This window comes from Leptonotus elevatus, chromosome 8, assembly GCF_054856555.1.
Source record: "Leptonotus elevatus isolate MCC_2025b chromosome 8, RoL_Lele_1.0, whole genome shotgun sequence".
Taxonomy (NCBI): domain Eukaryota; kingdom Metazoa; phylum Chordata; class Actinopteri; order Syngnathiformes; family Syngnathidae; genus Leptonotus; species Leptonotus elevatus.
In genome coordinates this window covers 9,212,544-9,230,335 of record NC_141246.1, presented here as the reverse complement: position 1 = coordinate 9,230,335, position 17,792 = coordinate 9,212,544, and the positions used below count along the sequence as shown (strand labels likewise).

The 17,792-nt window shown below is 42.3% G+C and overlaps 1 protein-coding gene across 1 annotated transcript in view; it reads left to right on the top strand.

Moving 5' to 3' along the window:
• Nucleotides 1-12,859: 12,859 nt before the first annotated feature.
• Nucleotides 12,860-17,792, top strand: part of LOC147169644 (alpha-1,6-mannosylglycoprotein 6-beta-N-acetylglucosaminyltransferase B-like) — a 79,175-nt gene continuing 74,242 nt past the window's right edge. The window contains exon 1 of the mRNA XM_086082990.1: nucleotides 12,860-13,326. Within this exon, the coding sequence (XP_085939116.1) occupies nucleotides 13,259-13,326 (68 nt within the window). The 5' untranslated portion in view covers nucleotides 12,860-13,258. The remainder of the gene's footprint in view (nucleotides 13,327-17,792) is intronic.

Here is a 17,792-nt window from a genome sequence, read left to right as displayed (position 1 = left end):
ACTGGTCTCCAATGTGCTGTTCCTGCATATCCAGACATCCATCTGTGCCTCTTTCGTTATCTCCTGGTAGCCACTCTACCCCCATTAGTAAGCTATGGTGTGTTGGTTGAGACATCTGCATTAAAATGTTCATTTCCTCTCTACATGTTTCCATTAGGTTGCTCAAGCAGGCTCGGGTTCCATTTATTCTGCCACAATGTGCTGCTGCTTCTGTATGAGTGGCCGTGTAATGAGCTCTTAATGGGCCTCTGTCGGTTACATGGTGTCGGCGTGTTTATGAGGAGAGTTACACTAATGTGCCACAAGAGCTATAGTGCAAAAAAACTTGCAGTGTTTCACCTGCTTTTAATTCGTTTGATCACAAGTTATTCTTCTTACTTGGGAATAACCATTTTTATCACCATATTTATAGATCGATAGAATAGAACCAAACAAAGAGAATTACGTGTGTATTTAAAACAACCACATGCCTTAGAGTCCGCTATCTTAGTGCTAACACATACTGGGAAACGCCATACAGTATATGGGCTAGCGAATAGCATCTATAGCATGTGATGACATAATGTTTCAAGCAGTGGTTACTTATATACAAACAGCAATACATATAGACCAACATTATTAACAAAAACTAATGAAATAGCTATAACCAAAATTAGTGTGTGTGTGGGGGGGGGGGGACACATTTAAAAATAATAATAATAATAATATGTATATATATATATTTACTAACTGAAACTCTAGCTTAAGTTTGTCAAACTAAATGCAATTATTGATTTGATTGAATGATTATTTCCTTATATAAAAAGGAAGTAATTTGAAAATGGCAATGTGAGGAACTTTATTAAAACATAGACAATAAGGTGAGTGGACAAGGACTGGACGAAACGTGACTGGACGGGCAGTGATTGGATTGGACGCCGTGACTGGACGGGATGTGAGAGGGCTGGTCGCCCTGACTGGACTGGACGAAAGGAGATTGGTCGCCTGGACTGGACGAGGGGAGGCTGTCTTGACTGTGGCTGGCTTGACTGTGATGAGGACAACTAGACTAAGACGAAGACGATTTAACTGTGACGAGGGCTTAGCTTGACGCGACGAGAAACACAGACTCCCACACAGACTCCCACACAGACTCCCACACAGACTCCCACACAGACTCCCACACAGACTCCCACACAGACTCCCACACAGACTCCCACACAGACTCCCACACAGACTCCCACACAGACTCCCACACAGACTCCCACACAGACTCCCACACAGACTCCCACACAGACTCCCACACAGACTCCCACACATAACGTCAACAATGCTCCCACAAAGACTGGACAAACACCACAGACTAAATACACCAACATGAGACACACCTGGGGAATACAACAGGCTGAGGGCACTGATTGGTCACACACACTGGGAAGGGAAGAAACACACAGGTGGACGTGATCAGACATAACGAGACAAGGGGAGAAATCAGGAACACATGACAAACACCAACCACAGACAAAAACAACAAACACACCCATACCAAACAAAACCGTAACATGACACATGTATATATTCTTTATCCTCTGTGAAAAGCAACTTGGCATCTCCATTGATTTCTCTCTATATGTATGACAATGAAGAGTTTGGACAAAAAAAATGCTTTCTGCTTACACTGTGGCACATGAATTATTAGCACAACACCTGAGTTGTGAGGTTCATTCTGAGGCGAAGCTGCAAATATTTGAGTGTGAGTGACTTGGGTCATTCTCACAACATGGCTGCCTCAGCTCAATGCATACGTGTTGAGTGTTCTCACTCTGCTCCCCCCCCCCCCCCCCCTCACTCCCTGCAGCAGCCCACTGGTGGCCTGCTTGTTGGCAAAATGAAAGGATTTCTATGCTTGCGCAGTACTGTCATCAATCCCGTTTGCCATGCTTCGGTCCCCGGCTGCCCAGTCCTCCCCCCTCGTCCCCTTCCATCCACGTGCCATCCATCCTTCAGTCTCCCCTCTTCACATCCATCCATCTTTCTTTACACTGCCTCGCTGGATTGATGGTGTTGAGCTTGTGGAGGGAGGGGGGTAAAAAAAAAAAAAGAAGCAGGCGGTCTCTGGGGACAAACGCAGCAACACAAGAGTGCCAGGCCTTGTGTTTGTTTTAATGAAAGGCTTTAACGCGGCAGCCCGCTCCGTGCGCATGTAGCACATCTCAACTGATAAGCCGTACCGAGTTAGCCATGTTACAGTTATTGAAGGGAGTTATGTTGTCGTTAAGCAACCACCACATGGAAGATGTGTTCATCGTGTTGTATGGCAAAGCAGTGTTTCGAGTGTAAATGAGCTCCTTTTGTGAGAGAAAGATGTCCAGAGAGTAAGAGAAGAGTCTAACGCCTTAAAGGTGAAATCCATATGAAGTATTGATTGGCGCTCGGCAAAATGAGTGTGAGTGAAGATGATGCATGTTGTGTTTACTATATGATGGGGCCCTGCGTATTTACATGCGATTGTTCTTTTCTTGACGTTTTATTTAAGCCGCAATCTCTATAGATGCAATAAAAGCAGCCTGCAAATCATAGCCTCTATTAAGTAATTACCTTTTTTTTTATTAATTTTTTTGCCTCTCTTGGTTCTTACAGTTTATTGTATCATCCTTTTTTCTTTTTTCTTTTTAGCTCTAACAAGCAACTACAGTAGTTGTGGGGGAGCAGTTAAACAGCATGTGATGTGTGTGAATGGCAACTGAGGGCAGAGGAGGAACACAAGAGGCCAAACTAAAAAGAAAGTAACATCCATCCAAACATCCAGTGATTTTCCATAGCTTTTGTTTCATAGTTTGACAAATGACTCATTTGCATGACAGAAATCTTCACTTTATGGACTATGACAAAGAAAAGCTATGTCCAGCACCAGCACTGTCATCTAAAAAAAAGAAAAAAATGACTCATTTGCGTGACAGAAATCTTCACTTTATGGACTATGACAAAGAAAAGCTATGTCCAGCACCAGCGCTGTCATCTAAAAAAAAGAAGAAGAAAAAAAGTCGGCATTTCAGCCTACAAGAACTCCTCTTCAGAGATGTAGGGGAATAAAACTAAATGTCAAAGTTTTGTGTTAAATCACAAATGCACATATTTTCTTTACTGTTTACTTTAATATATTAAATATTTACCCTAAAAAAAAGATGTCTAAAACATCATATCTGCCTTCGTGTACTCGCTAATAGGGCCGCCATATTTATTTATTTATTTATTGCTCCTACAAGAGTGGAGATTTGTGAGAATGCTTGCTTTTTTCATTATTATTATTATTATTTTTTAATTATTATTATTATTATTATTTTATTATTATTATTATTATTATTATTTTTACATACTCAGGTTTACTCACAAATCCACAAATCATGCATTTTACTGTTAATGAAGGCTCTCAATTGATACAAACGTTAATTTGAATGGTTGTCTCGTGAATATGCAACCTGACTGTCGATCAGTCCAACTTTTTTTTTTTCTCGTCAAATGGACGGCCAAACATACAGTAGAGCGGTAATGTGACTTACCAAAAAGCTGCAGTTTCCTTTTAGCTCATGTCAGCTTGTTCTTAAGGACGCCAAGCGATTGAGATTGAATCAACAGAGGCTCTGTTGGCTGCAACCAAGCAGTACACACCATTTTTGACACACTTGATTCTCAAGACATGACATAATCCACTTCACACAATTGACAGGATTATCAATGATTTATGCCCGTCGTTGGTGGAAACTGAAATAATCAGGTCCATGTCCAAGTCCTCAGAGTTCCATTATTCTATTGGATGATGTGATTCTAATCAAAGGCATTTTATAGTGTCGTTTGCCAATTAATTGTACTGGTTAACAAGTTAAAAAATTAACAGCTCTCAGTTTTGGAACGTGAAGACGTTTAACATTGGCGTTTACTTTGGATGCATACACTCAAAAGTGTGTGTGTATATGTGCATGCCTGTCTCGGCACTAAACCGACGGCACTTTCACGACCGTTTATTTAAAGAGTTGATTTTTCTCTCTTTGCAGTCCCACTCGGCGCTGGCAGCATTTGGCCGATCAATAATGTAATTCTTAACCAGCAACTGCAGCGTGCCATCCTAATTACCTCCTCCATTATCTAACCACATCTCTCATTATACTGTAAGCGGCCTTCATTCGGGGCTCGGGCAGAACACAAAAAAAAAGGAGCACGTTTCCCGTCCGCATAAATAAGCACATACAGATAGGAGTGATGAGGGCGCACAAAGGCGCTTCTTCAGTGGCCGCAAGACTCGCCGAAAGAAAAGGCCGGCGACCCGCTTGCCCCCCCCTCGTCTCCCCTTCCTTCCCCTCTCTTCCTCTCTTTGTTTAATCAATCAGATAGCCATTAGCCAGCAGTGGCTGCTTGCTCACATATTGCACAGCCACGGGAGCGTTGCCATTCCGCAAATGGCTCAGCCCTGCGCCCTCCTCCCGCCGTCTGCCTCATTGTGATAGCGGTGCAGCCCGGGGGGAAATAAAGACGGCAGCAGCTAAATCAAATCCTCAGCGCGGCGAGGTGGATGCTAGCAAAGATACCGGCCTTTTTAGGCCTGATTTGATATTTTCATTCTGTCTGTCTCACAAAACAACCACCACAATGCCCTAACTATGATATTTTAGTGCTCGCTCAGGGATACGAAAGGCATCGATTAGCGCCCTTCAATGTTTGTTTAACATTACCTGTATCCTGCACGCTACCAAGGTAACATCTTTTAGGGATAAGGTCAGATACATTTCCAAGCTACAAAAACAGTGAACAAATCAAATCGCTCGTATCCCAGGTTATCTTTCCCAATTGAAATGAATGGAAATGACATGAATCCCAGATAAAATAGCACTAAATAAATAAATATCAATTCAATTCATCCATCCATCCCTTTTTTTGAAATGCTCATTCTCGTCACGAATTATTACACTTTTTTGTCGCAGCTTGGCCACCTGGGGGCAGTGCAAGACAGACAGACGGCTTGTTGTGTTCAACATACGTCTCAACTGCTCTCAGCTCCTCGAAGAGGATAATGAATATATGATCATGTCATCCAGTGGTGTCTCATTTGAGTCGTACATATGAATACCTACCGACTACTTTTACCTATTAGTTTATTTACAGTTAACTATTAATGTCATTCATTACGTTCGTACGTGTATGCAAGTAGGACTTTTCCCTCCTATGCCCTGTAAATAAAAGGGGTTCACTGTGTTAGTACTGTCTCAGCGTTGGCGCAAAAATACATCAGCATGTGAGCCCCGCGAGGGAGCGATATCATTTTTAATGTGTTTTTCTCCACCTGCGGCTGTGCTTGTTAACAAAGTTGTACTCCGAGTTGCGATAAAAAGTCATCAGTGTTGCGTTGTTCATCATCAGCTGTTCGCCCTCCTTCGCTGTCAGCCGCGTGGCAGCTTGCTAATGGCGCCAGCTGATTTCAATTAGCTCTCTGCCAAGCTCCGTCGCTCCGTCCTCTCGGCTGAAGAACAGCCTTAAATAGTTTGAAATAGCTCTAAGAGGGAATCGTTGATAGGAGACAACAGGGAAGAGGGGGGGGGGGGGGGGGGGGGGCTGCAATAAAGCGGCATGTTTTAGTACTTGGTTTCCGGTTTCCACTTGTTTCCACAGTGACAAACACATAGTGTCTTATAAAATGTGAAGAGGGGGACTTTTAATAGCTGGAGAGAAATTGACAACTTTACACACTAAAAGGAGCATGGCGGTACTTTTAGAATCTTTACACCAAAAGGCAAAAAATACTTTTTCATCAATTCGGTGGATCAGGGAAGATGATGAATGAGCTACCTCTCACTGCATGGGGAAATCAAATCAAAGAAGAGAGTTAAATGGGGACGAAATTTTTAGGCTAACAATAGTGTGTCACGGGAAAATAAATATTGTTTAAAAACAAGATACAATTGAATTATTAAAGCAGGATAAATCAAAGACAAAACATTAAAATGATGGACATGCAGTTGACCTGATTATCAATTTAAAATAAAAAAAATAAAAGCAAGATAATATTTTTGGTTCATGACAGCAGTGAACAATAAAGTTTTTACATGAGATTTACTTTTACGGAAAAAAGAGGATTGCAGATGTTCAGAAGGTTTATTCCGCAGTCTGGAGCATAGAAACGCCATGCTGCGTCAGCTTTCTTTGGTTCTGGTTCTGGAAACACTCAATGAGCCTGCGCCAGACGACCTGACGGATCTGCAAGCCTCATCGAGAAGGGAAAGCGTAAGATGCCTCTGAAAACAGTCGGGCCGACAATTTCAAATGAAAAATCCTTATGTGTGTGTGTTTCACATCAAGTCCAGTCAAACCGCCGACTGTGATGTGAAACGTGAACAAAAGCCGATTACTACGTGACCTCAGGTTCAAATCGAAGGGGCAGCTGATTATGTTGAGTCAGGACACAGAACAGACTACTAGCAAGTTGGCAGTATTGCTTTTGGGTAAGACAACAGATGTTAAAAGTATGCCGTTGTTGTTGTGACTGCTTGCAGGGCTGCGGCGGTCTTCATCTCTCGCAGTTCATACTGGTTAATATTGGCATCGACTCACTTCTTCAACCCAATAAATGATGAAAGCGAGGGCTCCAAATGAAATATGGGGATGGGTTGAGCATGATTATTTCGGTTTCACAGAGAAATATTGCCTTTTTTCTATACCCAAGCCATATTTGATCTATATAAGGATCCTGTGACCATGGACCTCACACACACACACACACGCACACACATAGAAACGACATCGATATGCCAGACCAGTTAGAGGTGATTTTATTCTGTAAAGAAAAACAAAGTTCTTACATACCAACTTTTAGGCTTTGTTTGTAACTTCATTGTTAACCAAAACAGCAGCACCCACAGAGGCACAAAGACAATCTTTCAGATGGTCTTAAAAGTGGCGTCTGAGTTACCTGAATGAATACGTTTTTACGGGATTAGCATTTCAGTAAAGACTCAAATGTGATGGCTCCACAATATTGTGCGCGTCCATGTTTATGTTCCGGGATGCTGTACTCACAATATTAGTTCTGCAAAGTCAGCCTTGATTCTTCCCATTTCCCTGCATTTCTCCATATTGTATTTTTTTTGAATTTTTTTTATTGGGATAAACCTGTTCTATTGTTAAATATGATTTATTCCCAAAAATCTTTGGAATAATTAGACCTTCCTCACATGTTGAGCATGTGCGATGACGCTAGCAAGCAGAGACCTCCCCACGAGTGATTCATTGCTTTAATCACTCCGGCTCTCCAGCCTCTCAGCGGCTACGACAGGCTTTGACGTATCAATGCCTTCTCGCAGGACTCGCCCCATTTGTCCTATTTAGGACGTTCTACACTCCTACACCGTTGAATGCTACTCGATGAACAGATTTGTTTAGAAATTAACCTATGTTATGTTTACAGTTTTCGAAAGGAGGTCATTCCCCTTCCCATGGCTCGCCAATTGACATTGGAGCAATGTTACAAAATTGCAACCTGGCAAAAGGTTTTTCTGTTCCCAACTGCAGTTCAGCGCCAGTTTGAGAAGCTTTGTAGTACAATAAACGCTGTCCATGGAGTATTTCTCAAAACAGGATCTGTCCTTGATCATCGTTTACTACTTTAAACACTGTGGAAAATACCAAACTGCTAGAGCAGGCGTCAGCGCAAAACCAGGGATTTCTCTCCAGAGTGCTGCAAAGGAGTTCCGTCAACAAATGGTCAATTCAGCAGATGCTTCGGTGAGTAATAAACCTTTACCCATACCAACTTTAGGTTGTTAAGCATTTTAATCTTACACTTAAAGCCAGTGGGCCAGAAAATATATACAGTAATCCCCCCCTCCTTTGTGGGGGTTACATTCCAGACCACTCCTGCGATATAGTAATACTATTTAAATACTCCATAGGCAGATTTTTATAGCATTTATGCACCTTATTTTTTTCCTAACTAATTTATCAAATTAACCTACAACTTACTTTTTGTAGTCGTAAAAAGCAGGATTAAAGGGGATTGTCATTCAATAGTCTGCAGCAAAAACACATCCTGTTTTTATTCTTCTTCTTTCAAATTTAGTGTCAAACTAAAAAGTGTGCCACCATCTAGTGGTCAACAGTGGAATTACACCAGAAAGAAATGGGAGGCCGAACAGAATAGTTGGGACCGCAAACACGGACCCTGCGATGGGGGGTGGTTTACTGTAGCCTAAATATTAGTTTTGGGTTATACTGTGTCAATATCATTCCATTTTAAAAACTCAATCGCGTTGGTTATGACCCTTAAGTCACCCCGAATCTCTATTTTCCCTCTTCTGATGGCATTTTGCACACTGCATGCCCTTACCTTTTTGTAGGATCAGAACTACAGTAAACGGTGATTGTGAGGCATGAGGTCCTCTCAATGTCAATGGCTTTCTGGTATTCAGTGCCTACTGCACTCCTCCACTATGTTTCACGCTAAGCGTTGAAAACATTTTATCCACCGAACAGCGGCAATCTTTACAAACTGTTATTGATTTTACTTTCTTTTTACAAGGTAGAAAGTAGATCGAATCAGTCACTCTTGTTCTTCTCTCCATTTGCCCCCCCCCCCCCCCCCCCCCCGCACCAGCTGATGACATCAAAATTCTCGCTGAGAACCAAAAGCCAATTTGGTGAAATCTGTGCTCCGCGTACTGCAATGTTTCACTCGGCGAGCCGAGTACACGAGGACGCAGTTAGAAGGCAAGTCGGGATGGATGCTTGTTGGCAGGGAAAGTGATCCAGAGGGAGTCCGCTTGCGCTAAGATAAGAAGCCTGTCTGATGTCGTCTCTAATGGAGCGACTCGATTGTGCGCACTTCCTCGTTGTTCTGAGTTTTACCAGTGTCCTTTCCTGCTATTTAGTTCCTCAACAAAACACGAGACGGTGAGATGCGACGGCGGCACGTATTGGCTTTGCGTGAGACGTTTCCTGCGTTCTCCCCCTGGAGGAAGTTGGCGCGGCAGCAAGTAGGGCATTGCGCGCAGGAGAGGATTTTTTGGAGTTGTGGAATGTGAATGTTCTGACTCCCAAAGTGAGAGAGAGATGAGGATCTGCTCATTGAAAGCGAAAGCCGAGGGAGCGCAACAAAGAAGCTTGAATGGAAATGAAGTTTTGAGTGTTTCCTTCATGATACTACAAAGAGAAATTTACAATTTAAATCTTTTGCAGTGTGACAACGACAGCGGAAGTTTTCTGGCAAAAAGTTACTCATTGCACATTTCATTAAGTACACCTGCAAAATTGATGCATGTGGGACATTCATGTTACATGCTCATCGGAAGCATATTACGCATTTTTCACAATTGAAAGCTGTTCCCGGGTGTCTTAATAAAAATGCATAACACGTCAAAATACTACAAGGATCAGGGGGCTCGAGTTAGGGGATTAAACTAACAAGCTGCAAAAGACGCAGGACGCATCAACCACAAATGCCCCCTAGCCACCCCATCAACAACTTCACCAAGTGATTGAGCGCCGCTTATCAGACGCTAATGCTCCAATGCTATCACACAAATACACTTCTCTTACGTTTGGTCCTCGAGGGTTTCGCGGGTTTCCCTCTTCCAACACGAGCCGATTCCAATCAGCAGGATCGTTATCAGGCTTATGCAGAGCTTGCTGATGAGCTGATCATATGTCAGCTGTGTTGGAGAAGGGAAACGTCCAAAACCTATGCGCTAACAGGTAGCCGCTAGCGAACTTATGTCAGAGATTTCTGCCGAATTGTACAATGGCGGCATAGCTAATTAGCGTTTCCTTAGCATCCTAAATTAGTGATTGAATATGAATTCGGGATAGCGTTGTGTTCATGTTGGTCGCAACTACAATGTCAAATTCGATAAAGTAACGTCTAAAAGGGAAGTTAGCCATCACGCCATGACGTTGGTGAACTTCAAAGTAAAAGTGTACTAAGGCTATTTGATTTATATTTATGTATTTGGTCAACTTTATTTTGAAGTTAGTAGTATGTTTCAGCTTCCTTGGCGGGCCAGAATGGTATCGACTGAATGCACTTTTTTTTTTCTTCCCCCACCAACCAATCCACGGATCGGGCGTAATCCACACTGTTGGGCACGATCCGAACCGATCCGTCGCACCACTAATATACATACACACACACTAGACATTCTGGACAGTTCTGGAATGACTGGAATTTATACTCCCAACTATAATTGCCTGTAGATCCTTTTAGCTCAAGCTCTCTTTGCTGTTAAATTGAGTTTTGGAGCACAGCAAAGAGAGCGACATAAAAAAGACAGCTTCTCTTTTTGTCTGCTTTGGCAGCAATTGTGTGAAATAGTCACAGTGCCGAGTTGAGCTCTTTGCAGCCCGTGGGCAGATACTTTGGGGGGCTTGTCACCTTCGTGCGTTCCACACACGAGGACAGTGACTCTGTCAGTCACAGTGTCACTTCCACAAGCCTGCGTGCCCCCCCCCCCCCTCCCTTTTGGCATCCCTTCGTGTTCTCACCACTCACAGGACTTGTGATTTTGATGTGAGGGCTTCTGGTCTGTCAAAACAATGTTTGACAAAAAGTTGGACTGGTTGGCGTGTTGATCCTGTTATAGGGAAATACACACCTGTACGGGGGGATTCATCCACCATATGTTGCCGCTTAAAAACACTGCAGTGATAATGTAATATAGATTTTTTTTTTAATTCCCCATCCCCCCCAATGTGTTGTCATGTATGTCCTGTATTTATCAGTTATAATGTTGTCAGTTTCTATGCAGCTCCTATGGTCCTGTCCTGTATTTGTCCCTTGTGATGATGACGTTGTCATTTGCTATGGTCCTGTTTTTGTCACTCTTATTTTATCATATAGGCCTTTATTCTGTCATTCTGTGAGTTGAACATGATGAGTGACACTTTTGTTAGTACGTTGAGGTTCCTCGTCAAAGATTCTCCGTCAAGCGTTTTCTTCGCGGCCATCTGAATCCAGCACTGTTCTGTTGTTACTTTGTATTTGTATTTATTTTTAACGTTTTGAATGTTTTTCGGTTAATGGAGCATTATGTTTGGAACAGCAAAGTTTTGTTACAGTTTTGACATTTTACTGTGTTGAAGTACATTAAGTATGAATAAAATAATTTCAACAATGAAATATCGCATAGTCCGAAAGTAAACATGGCACTAATGGAGTTTAAATGATGAAATCTGCCCTGGCTAGATTTTCACATTAAAATTACACAGACATAAAAGTATAGTTTGTTTATTTTATATGGTGATTACCTTTACCGTGGTAAATCAAATCGACGCAGAGTAAGTGTGTAGCTCTCAATCCTAACTGTGCACTAACACACTACGTACCTGCATTTGCATGCGTGCATTTGTGTGTGTGTGTGTGTGTGTGTGTGTGTGTGTGTGTGTGTGTGTGTGTGTGCGTGCGTGCGTGTATGCGCACGTGCATGCGCGTTTCAAACCACAGGAGAAGCCAGTCAATGGTGAATGTAATGAAAATGCAAATTGTCCTTCAGCTGTTGACCTGCGCTGTCAATCAGCATCGCAATAATTCGATGCAGACCAACTTTGTACAAACAGGCCTGCTATCAAGTTTGAGCGTGACTGAGACAAGCCATTTCCTTCGTTCATTATGGAAGAATCTGTTTTCTTCATTGCACTGGTTTCTACTGTCATTCCTCCCGGACGTGGGATATATAGCTGCTGATGGAGCAGAACTCTTCCACCAGACCACCACCACCCGGACAGCTCGCGTGGGCGGTTCGCTGTCAATCAAAGCGTCACGTGGGGCAAGTGATGCATAAGAAGAGGAACGTCACTTTCATTTGCATTCTGTCGCGCTGCGGTTTTGTTTATCTGCATTTCAACTACTGCTTCTTTTTCTTGTGTGGTATTATTTGCATTTGCAATTCAATGGCAATTGAAATTCCTTTGCAGGAATGTTTTTACTGACTGCTTGTCACCCTCCCAAGGCGTCTAATGACCTCTAGGTGCCGCTGTTGTATCCTGGCTGTGGTGATCGTCGCTCTCCAAGGTTCTGAAATCAAAAGGAGTCTGCTTTTGCCTATTGTTTATTGTGCAATTTAGACAATCTAAACATAACACAGCCATAGTCTATTATTAGTGTTGGCGTAGGTTGACAGCAAGGCGCATTGCTCATTACCAATGAAGTAAACACGTTTGTGTTTTCTAGACTAAGCCACCTCTGTCTCTTATCATATTCATTTAGACGAGCAGCGTTTCAGTGTGGTCCGGTTCCAAATAGCCATTAAAGTGAATAGGAAATTGTATATCATTTTATATTTTTAATTTTTAATTATAGTTTGAATGACTTGCGTGGGGTTTGTTCTAATTCAGCCTGACTGTGAGTGTGGATGGTTTCGGTTTTAATGTGACCTGTGATTAACTGTAGACCAGCCCAAGGTGTAGATGATGATTATTGTTATTATGATGCTCATTACTAGTAGAGGTAGCGTTAGTAGTAGTAGTAGTACTATTGTTTGTTCTTTGGTTGGATACAGAGGTTTAATGCGGATGCAAGCAAATTGAACCAGCCGGAGATGTCCGTCACGCGTCAGCTCGGTATTAATATGACAGGAAGTAAGTACGCACAGGAAAAGACGGCTTTGTGCCTTCCAAAATAAGAGCTTATACGTATTAGTAGCCTCTTTTATTTATGGCTTTGAACGCGTTACATCGCGATATTAGTACGTTAACATAATATATAATAATCATTTATGTGGTTTACACCCTGTTTCTTTGGGTGATTTGGCGTGACGCGTATATAGATAATTTATTTTGAAATAATCACCGGATAACATGCGCGTCCGTAAACTGGTTTGACTCATGAAGATAGCAAATTGCCGGGAGCCACTGAGTGTGGGCTCATTCGGGTAGGATTCACCGAGAAGTTAAAACCCTCTTTTCGAAGAGCTGAGTGGACTCGTCCGCGGCTCCCGGAGCACTGAAGCAGGCGTTTGCCAACTCAATCCACGTTCTACGACGCCGTTATCATAAAGCAGTTAAAAGGCGGAAAACAACCTGCGGCGACATCACCTCGCAGTCGCCAGACACCGCTGCAAAAAAAAGAAAGAAAAAAAAGCCGATTGCCACGGGGACTCTGGATAAAACTTTCCACTTTTCCACCAAGGAATTCCGTCTCAAAATCTTCTCATTTCGCCGGCTGGGACCCTGACAGCATGTTTGGTCAGCACGAGCGAGAAGCCGGGAGCTTCGCGTCCATGTCAGGGGTCGCTCGTTTTGGGAAATGATGACTGTCAGCACCGACGGCAAAATAATGGTCAGAAGATGGCTCGTCACGTTCAAGCCGTTCAGGTAAGAAGCTGCCTACTTCAAATGATGTTTTCCCCTCGTCTCCACATTCTTATTAACTGGACATCTGCTTGTTATTGTCGTATTGGTGAGTTCTGATTGAGCTCTTAAGGTGGCACCATAAGAACTGTTGACGTATACCAGGTACTTCCAGGTATTTGGTGGTTTGTTAGCTCAGCTGAGTCCAATAATGAGTCGTTGGTGTGTTATGAAACTTTTGACAGCAAAGTATCACCATCATGACCAACATTAAAACACAGTAGAATAAGGGAACTGAAATTTATCAAAAATCAGGCATTTAAAAAATATATATTGTAACAGTTTGAACATTAACACGTGCTTAAATAGAAAAAAAACACCAAAAAAAAACAGCTACTACATCAAAACTCTATTACAAATTATTCCACAAAGAGTTTGGGGAAACAAATTTGAAAGATTTAATGTACTTTTAAGTTTGAACATTGAATTCAGGTGGGATGTGTACCACACTTTGAGAACAGCACTTGCCAGGTGTGTTCTGATTAGATTCTCTTATAAGACCAGTTTTAAAAATTTCAGTTTTGTTTATCAACAAAATTTCATTCCAGCATTAATGGACGAGAAGCACAAAATAGTTTTTTTTTTGTTTATGTGGGTTTTCATTAAGACATCAAATCTGATCATGGTTATGTAAATGTTTACACAGCAAAAGAAGAATATATTGGAAGACAACTTATTGTGACACAGTAACACTTCTGCATGCATATTAACACTATGATTTTTTTGCTGGAGGGAACTATCCCATTAGTGACTACAAATATAAAAAATTGACCTTTTTTTTAATTAAAAAAAAATTGACTTTTTTTTTAATTAAAAAAAAAACAAACTTTTATATGAAATACAATGCCAATGTAAATTGACTGTATGGTGAACAGTAATATATAAAAGGTTCTCTTTGCTCCTCTGTGTCCTAGTGACAATTCCGATCTTCCGGGCAATTTTGGATACTTCCCCAATGCAACGCAATGCACAGCTTCCTTTATAGGGTGAAAACAAACAAAGGATTGTATTGCTTTTGCCTGTGGCTGTCCTACAAACCCGGCAGATTGTTATAGTGGTCAAATGGCATTTCATCACATTTTCAATCAAATTACAATGATCCAAAGTCCACTGCTTTTCAATGGACGGAGAGGGTCATTTCACAGAGTAAGACCGCCATTTTGACTTGTGACGTAACTTGGAAATTGTCAATTAGGAGTTTGCAATCTTAATAATGCTCATCCAGTCAGTTAACTTGTCAGCAGCACCTTGGCTTCACTATTAACACGTGCACATGGCGCAGCAGCTAGCTTCTCGTATTTCAACCCAACAGAGGACTGTGCTCTCTGCATTTAGAAAAATGGCAGTTAAAATCCACATACCGAAAAGCAACAAGTGGCTGCCATGAAGAGCCGCAATGCATCTGGCAATGTTTGGAGGGGGAAATCTGGAAAGATGATGAAAAAGTGACAGTCACTGTAATGTACAGTGTATTGCATCTTCCTGTCAGCTTGCTGATGATTGAAGTCTGATATTGAATTCCTGGCAGATCACAATCAGTTGTCACGACGTTCAACTCCAATTGAGTTGTCAAAATGGCACCCCAAGAATTGAGGTCAGGTTGAATCCCTGTTCCCACACCCCTCAATCCATCAGAAGCGGTTCTGGAACCAAACCAAACTCATCATTTTGTCGCTCGGCAGATGTTTCGCCCCAAGGAGAAGGATTATAGAACCATATTGTTTCGCAGCCACGGTGAAAAAAAAAGCCACTGATGTTACACTTGCCGCATGGGCACCATTATCAACATGTGGCTGAACATTGTGCACATACAAAGAGGCAATCATGGAGAAAAAAAATAGTTACAGCCGGGTAGCTGCTTGATTTTTATTTGAGATGTGTTCGATTTTCATTTTTTGCAAATTGGACATATCAAACTTGATAGTTGATATCAAACTTGCAAATGTCAACGCTATCTTTGCCGCAATCCCCAAACAACATTACCAGCGTCATAGAGCGGCAACTCCTCCCCCGTAGCTGGCATAACTCGTCTACTTTCCAAATCATCTGCCAAGTGGCCAAATCAGATAGGTGCATATGTTTGAGGGAGCCAATTAGCCGATAGCGCATCTCCTCTCCTGATCCAATTAAAGGGAGCAGAGCATTTACTTTAAGCCTGTTAATTAAAGGCTCGTCAGCGCAGGAGGAGCAAGGTCTAATCCTCTCGCGTCACCCACCTAACAGCCCTTTGCCAAACAGCTGAATAATAATCAGGAGGGGATGACGATCGCCCTAGGACGGCTTCGGCGCAGCCCCCTCCACCCTCACGCCGGCTAAATAGATTTTATGCCTCTTTACACTTCATATCGATCTCGGTGTTGCACTTCACTACTACATTCGAGATGCTCATGTAAACTAATGGAATCCCTTTTTAAAACTTGCTGTAGTCTGTCTTTAACTGTAATTGGTGATCATCTAAAACGGCAATCTGTGGAAAATAAGCATTTGGTGTCATGAATTAGTAGAACAGGAAACGGAACTATGTGACAAACTGTATCAACTGTATAGTGATTTCCAACCAGCGTGACATGGCACCCTAATGTCCCGTGAGAGATCATCAGTTGTTTTGCAACCTATTTTCGTTTCCATAGTCGTGCAATTAGAACAACTTGATAGCCAACCAGCATCTCACAACAGATTGCGCTCAACTTTGGACTTCCCACTGTAATGCCGCAATCATAATTGCAGTTTGTCACTTGGGACTGAGCTGGGCGGGTTCATTCCCAAGATGTGCCCAGCAGATGGGATGTGGAGAGGTAACCGAGGAACGGTGAACTCGCGCCAGCTGCTCAGATGGTGAGACACGGCTGGAACTTGTGTTGATCTCTTTATAGTATGCACACAAGGGTGCTAAGGGTGCTTGTTCTTTTTTCAGCAGCAAATCCCGACTGAATCAGTCATGGGAAGCCTTTAACGTGCACATATTATTATGTCTACAGGTATTATATATACCTAAATTAATCCTTATTAGGGTTGTGGGTAGTGCTGTCACTATCGAGAAGTTTTAGAATCGATTATTGATTATTCAATCGATTAATCGACTAATCGTATTCATTTTAATTTTGCATTAAAGTGCATTACAGAAGTATTTTCCCCCTGATTACTGTTTATTAACCAGTTATGTGTGGAAGTTTGTGCGCCAAGTCTTCGTCACAGCAAAGTAGCCACTGTCACAGCAAAGTCATCTCCACTGCCAACCAAGTCGTTATCGTCACAGCCAAACAAGTCGTTATCGTCACAGCCGACCGAGCCGTCATTGTCACAGCTGACCGAGCCGTCATCGTCACAGCTGACCAAGTCGTTATCGTCACAGCTAGCCAAGTCGTCATCGTCACAGCTAGCCAAGTCGTCATCGTCACAGCTAGCCAAGTCGTCATCGTCACAGCTAGCCAAGTCGTCATTGTTACAGCTGACCACGTCGTTATCGTCACAGCTAGCCAAGTCGTCGTCATCATCGTCACAGCTAGCCAAGTCGTCATCGTCACAGCTAGCCAAGTCGTCATCGTCACAGCTAGCCAAGTCGTCCTCGTCACAGCCAAGAAGCCATAACTCCCAACAAGTCAAGTCCAGGCAAATCAGGTCTTGTCACGTCACCCTCCATTTCAGTCATGGCAATGAGTCTACTCGCGTCCTGTCCAGTCAATGACGACCAGACCAGTCACGTCCCGTCCAGTCATGGCGACCAGTCCAGTCACATCCCGTCTAATTATGGTGGCCAGTCCATTCCCGTCCAGTCATGGCGACCAGTCCAGTCACGTCACGTCCAGTCATGGCGACCCGTCCAGTCACGTTCCATCAAGTCATGTTTATCAGCTCACCTTTTTCCCTATGGTTAAGTTCCACGCATTGCACTTGATTCCTGTTTCCCTGCATTTGGGTCCAGCATCCCTCAATCACTCATGCTCCACCCTGACACAAACGGTCTCAGATGACTGGCTGCAGAGTGGTGTACCTCTTGAACTAATCACCGGCCAATCACAGGGCACATACTGTTTAGACAAAGAACCATTCTCACTCATATTCCAACCTTAAGCCTTTTTGAGCTAAGTTGTGGTGGCTCTGTTAGAACCCCATGCACAACTAATTCATGATATGTTTCAAATTCAATAATTAATATTTAGTGTCTTTATCATGTATTACTTAAGCCCGTAAAAAAATATTACTCCCGAGTCCTGTATAGTTAGTTTTTAACATGTAATGAGTTTTGTAAGGACGGTATAAAATACTCGTTTTTTTAGAAATTATACTAAAAATAAAATACTATATTAGTATAAAATATTTGCTTTAAAAAAAAAAGTATTTATTTAATTCTATTTATGAAATTAATTATAATGGCCGTTTTAATATCGGACCCTGCTCAGACCTGTGAGGCATCAAACAATGAATTTAAA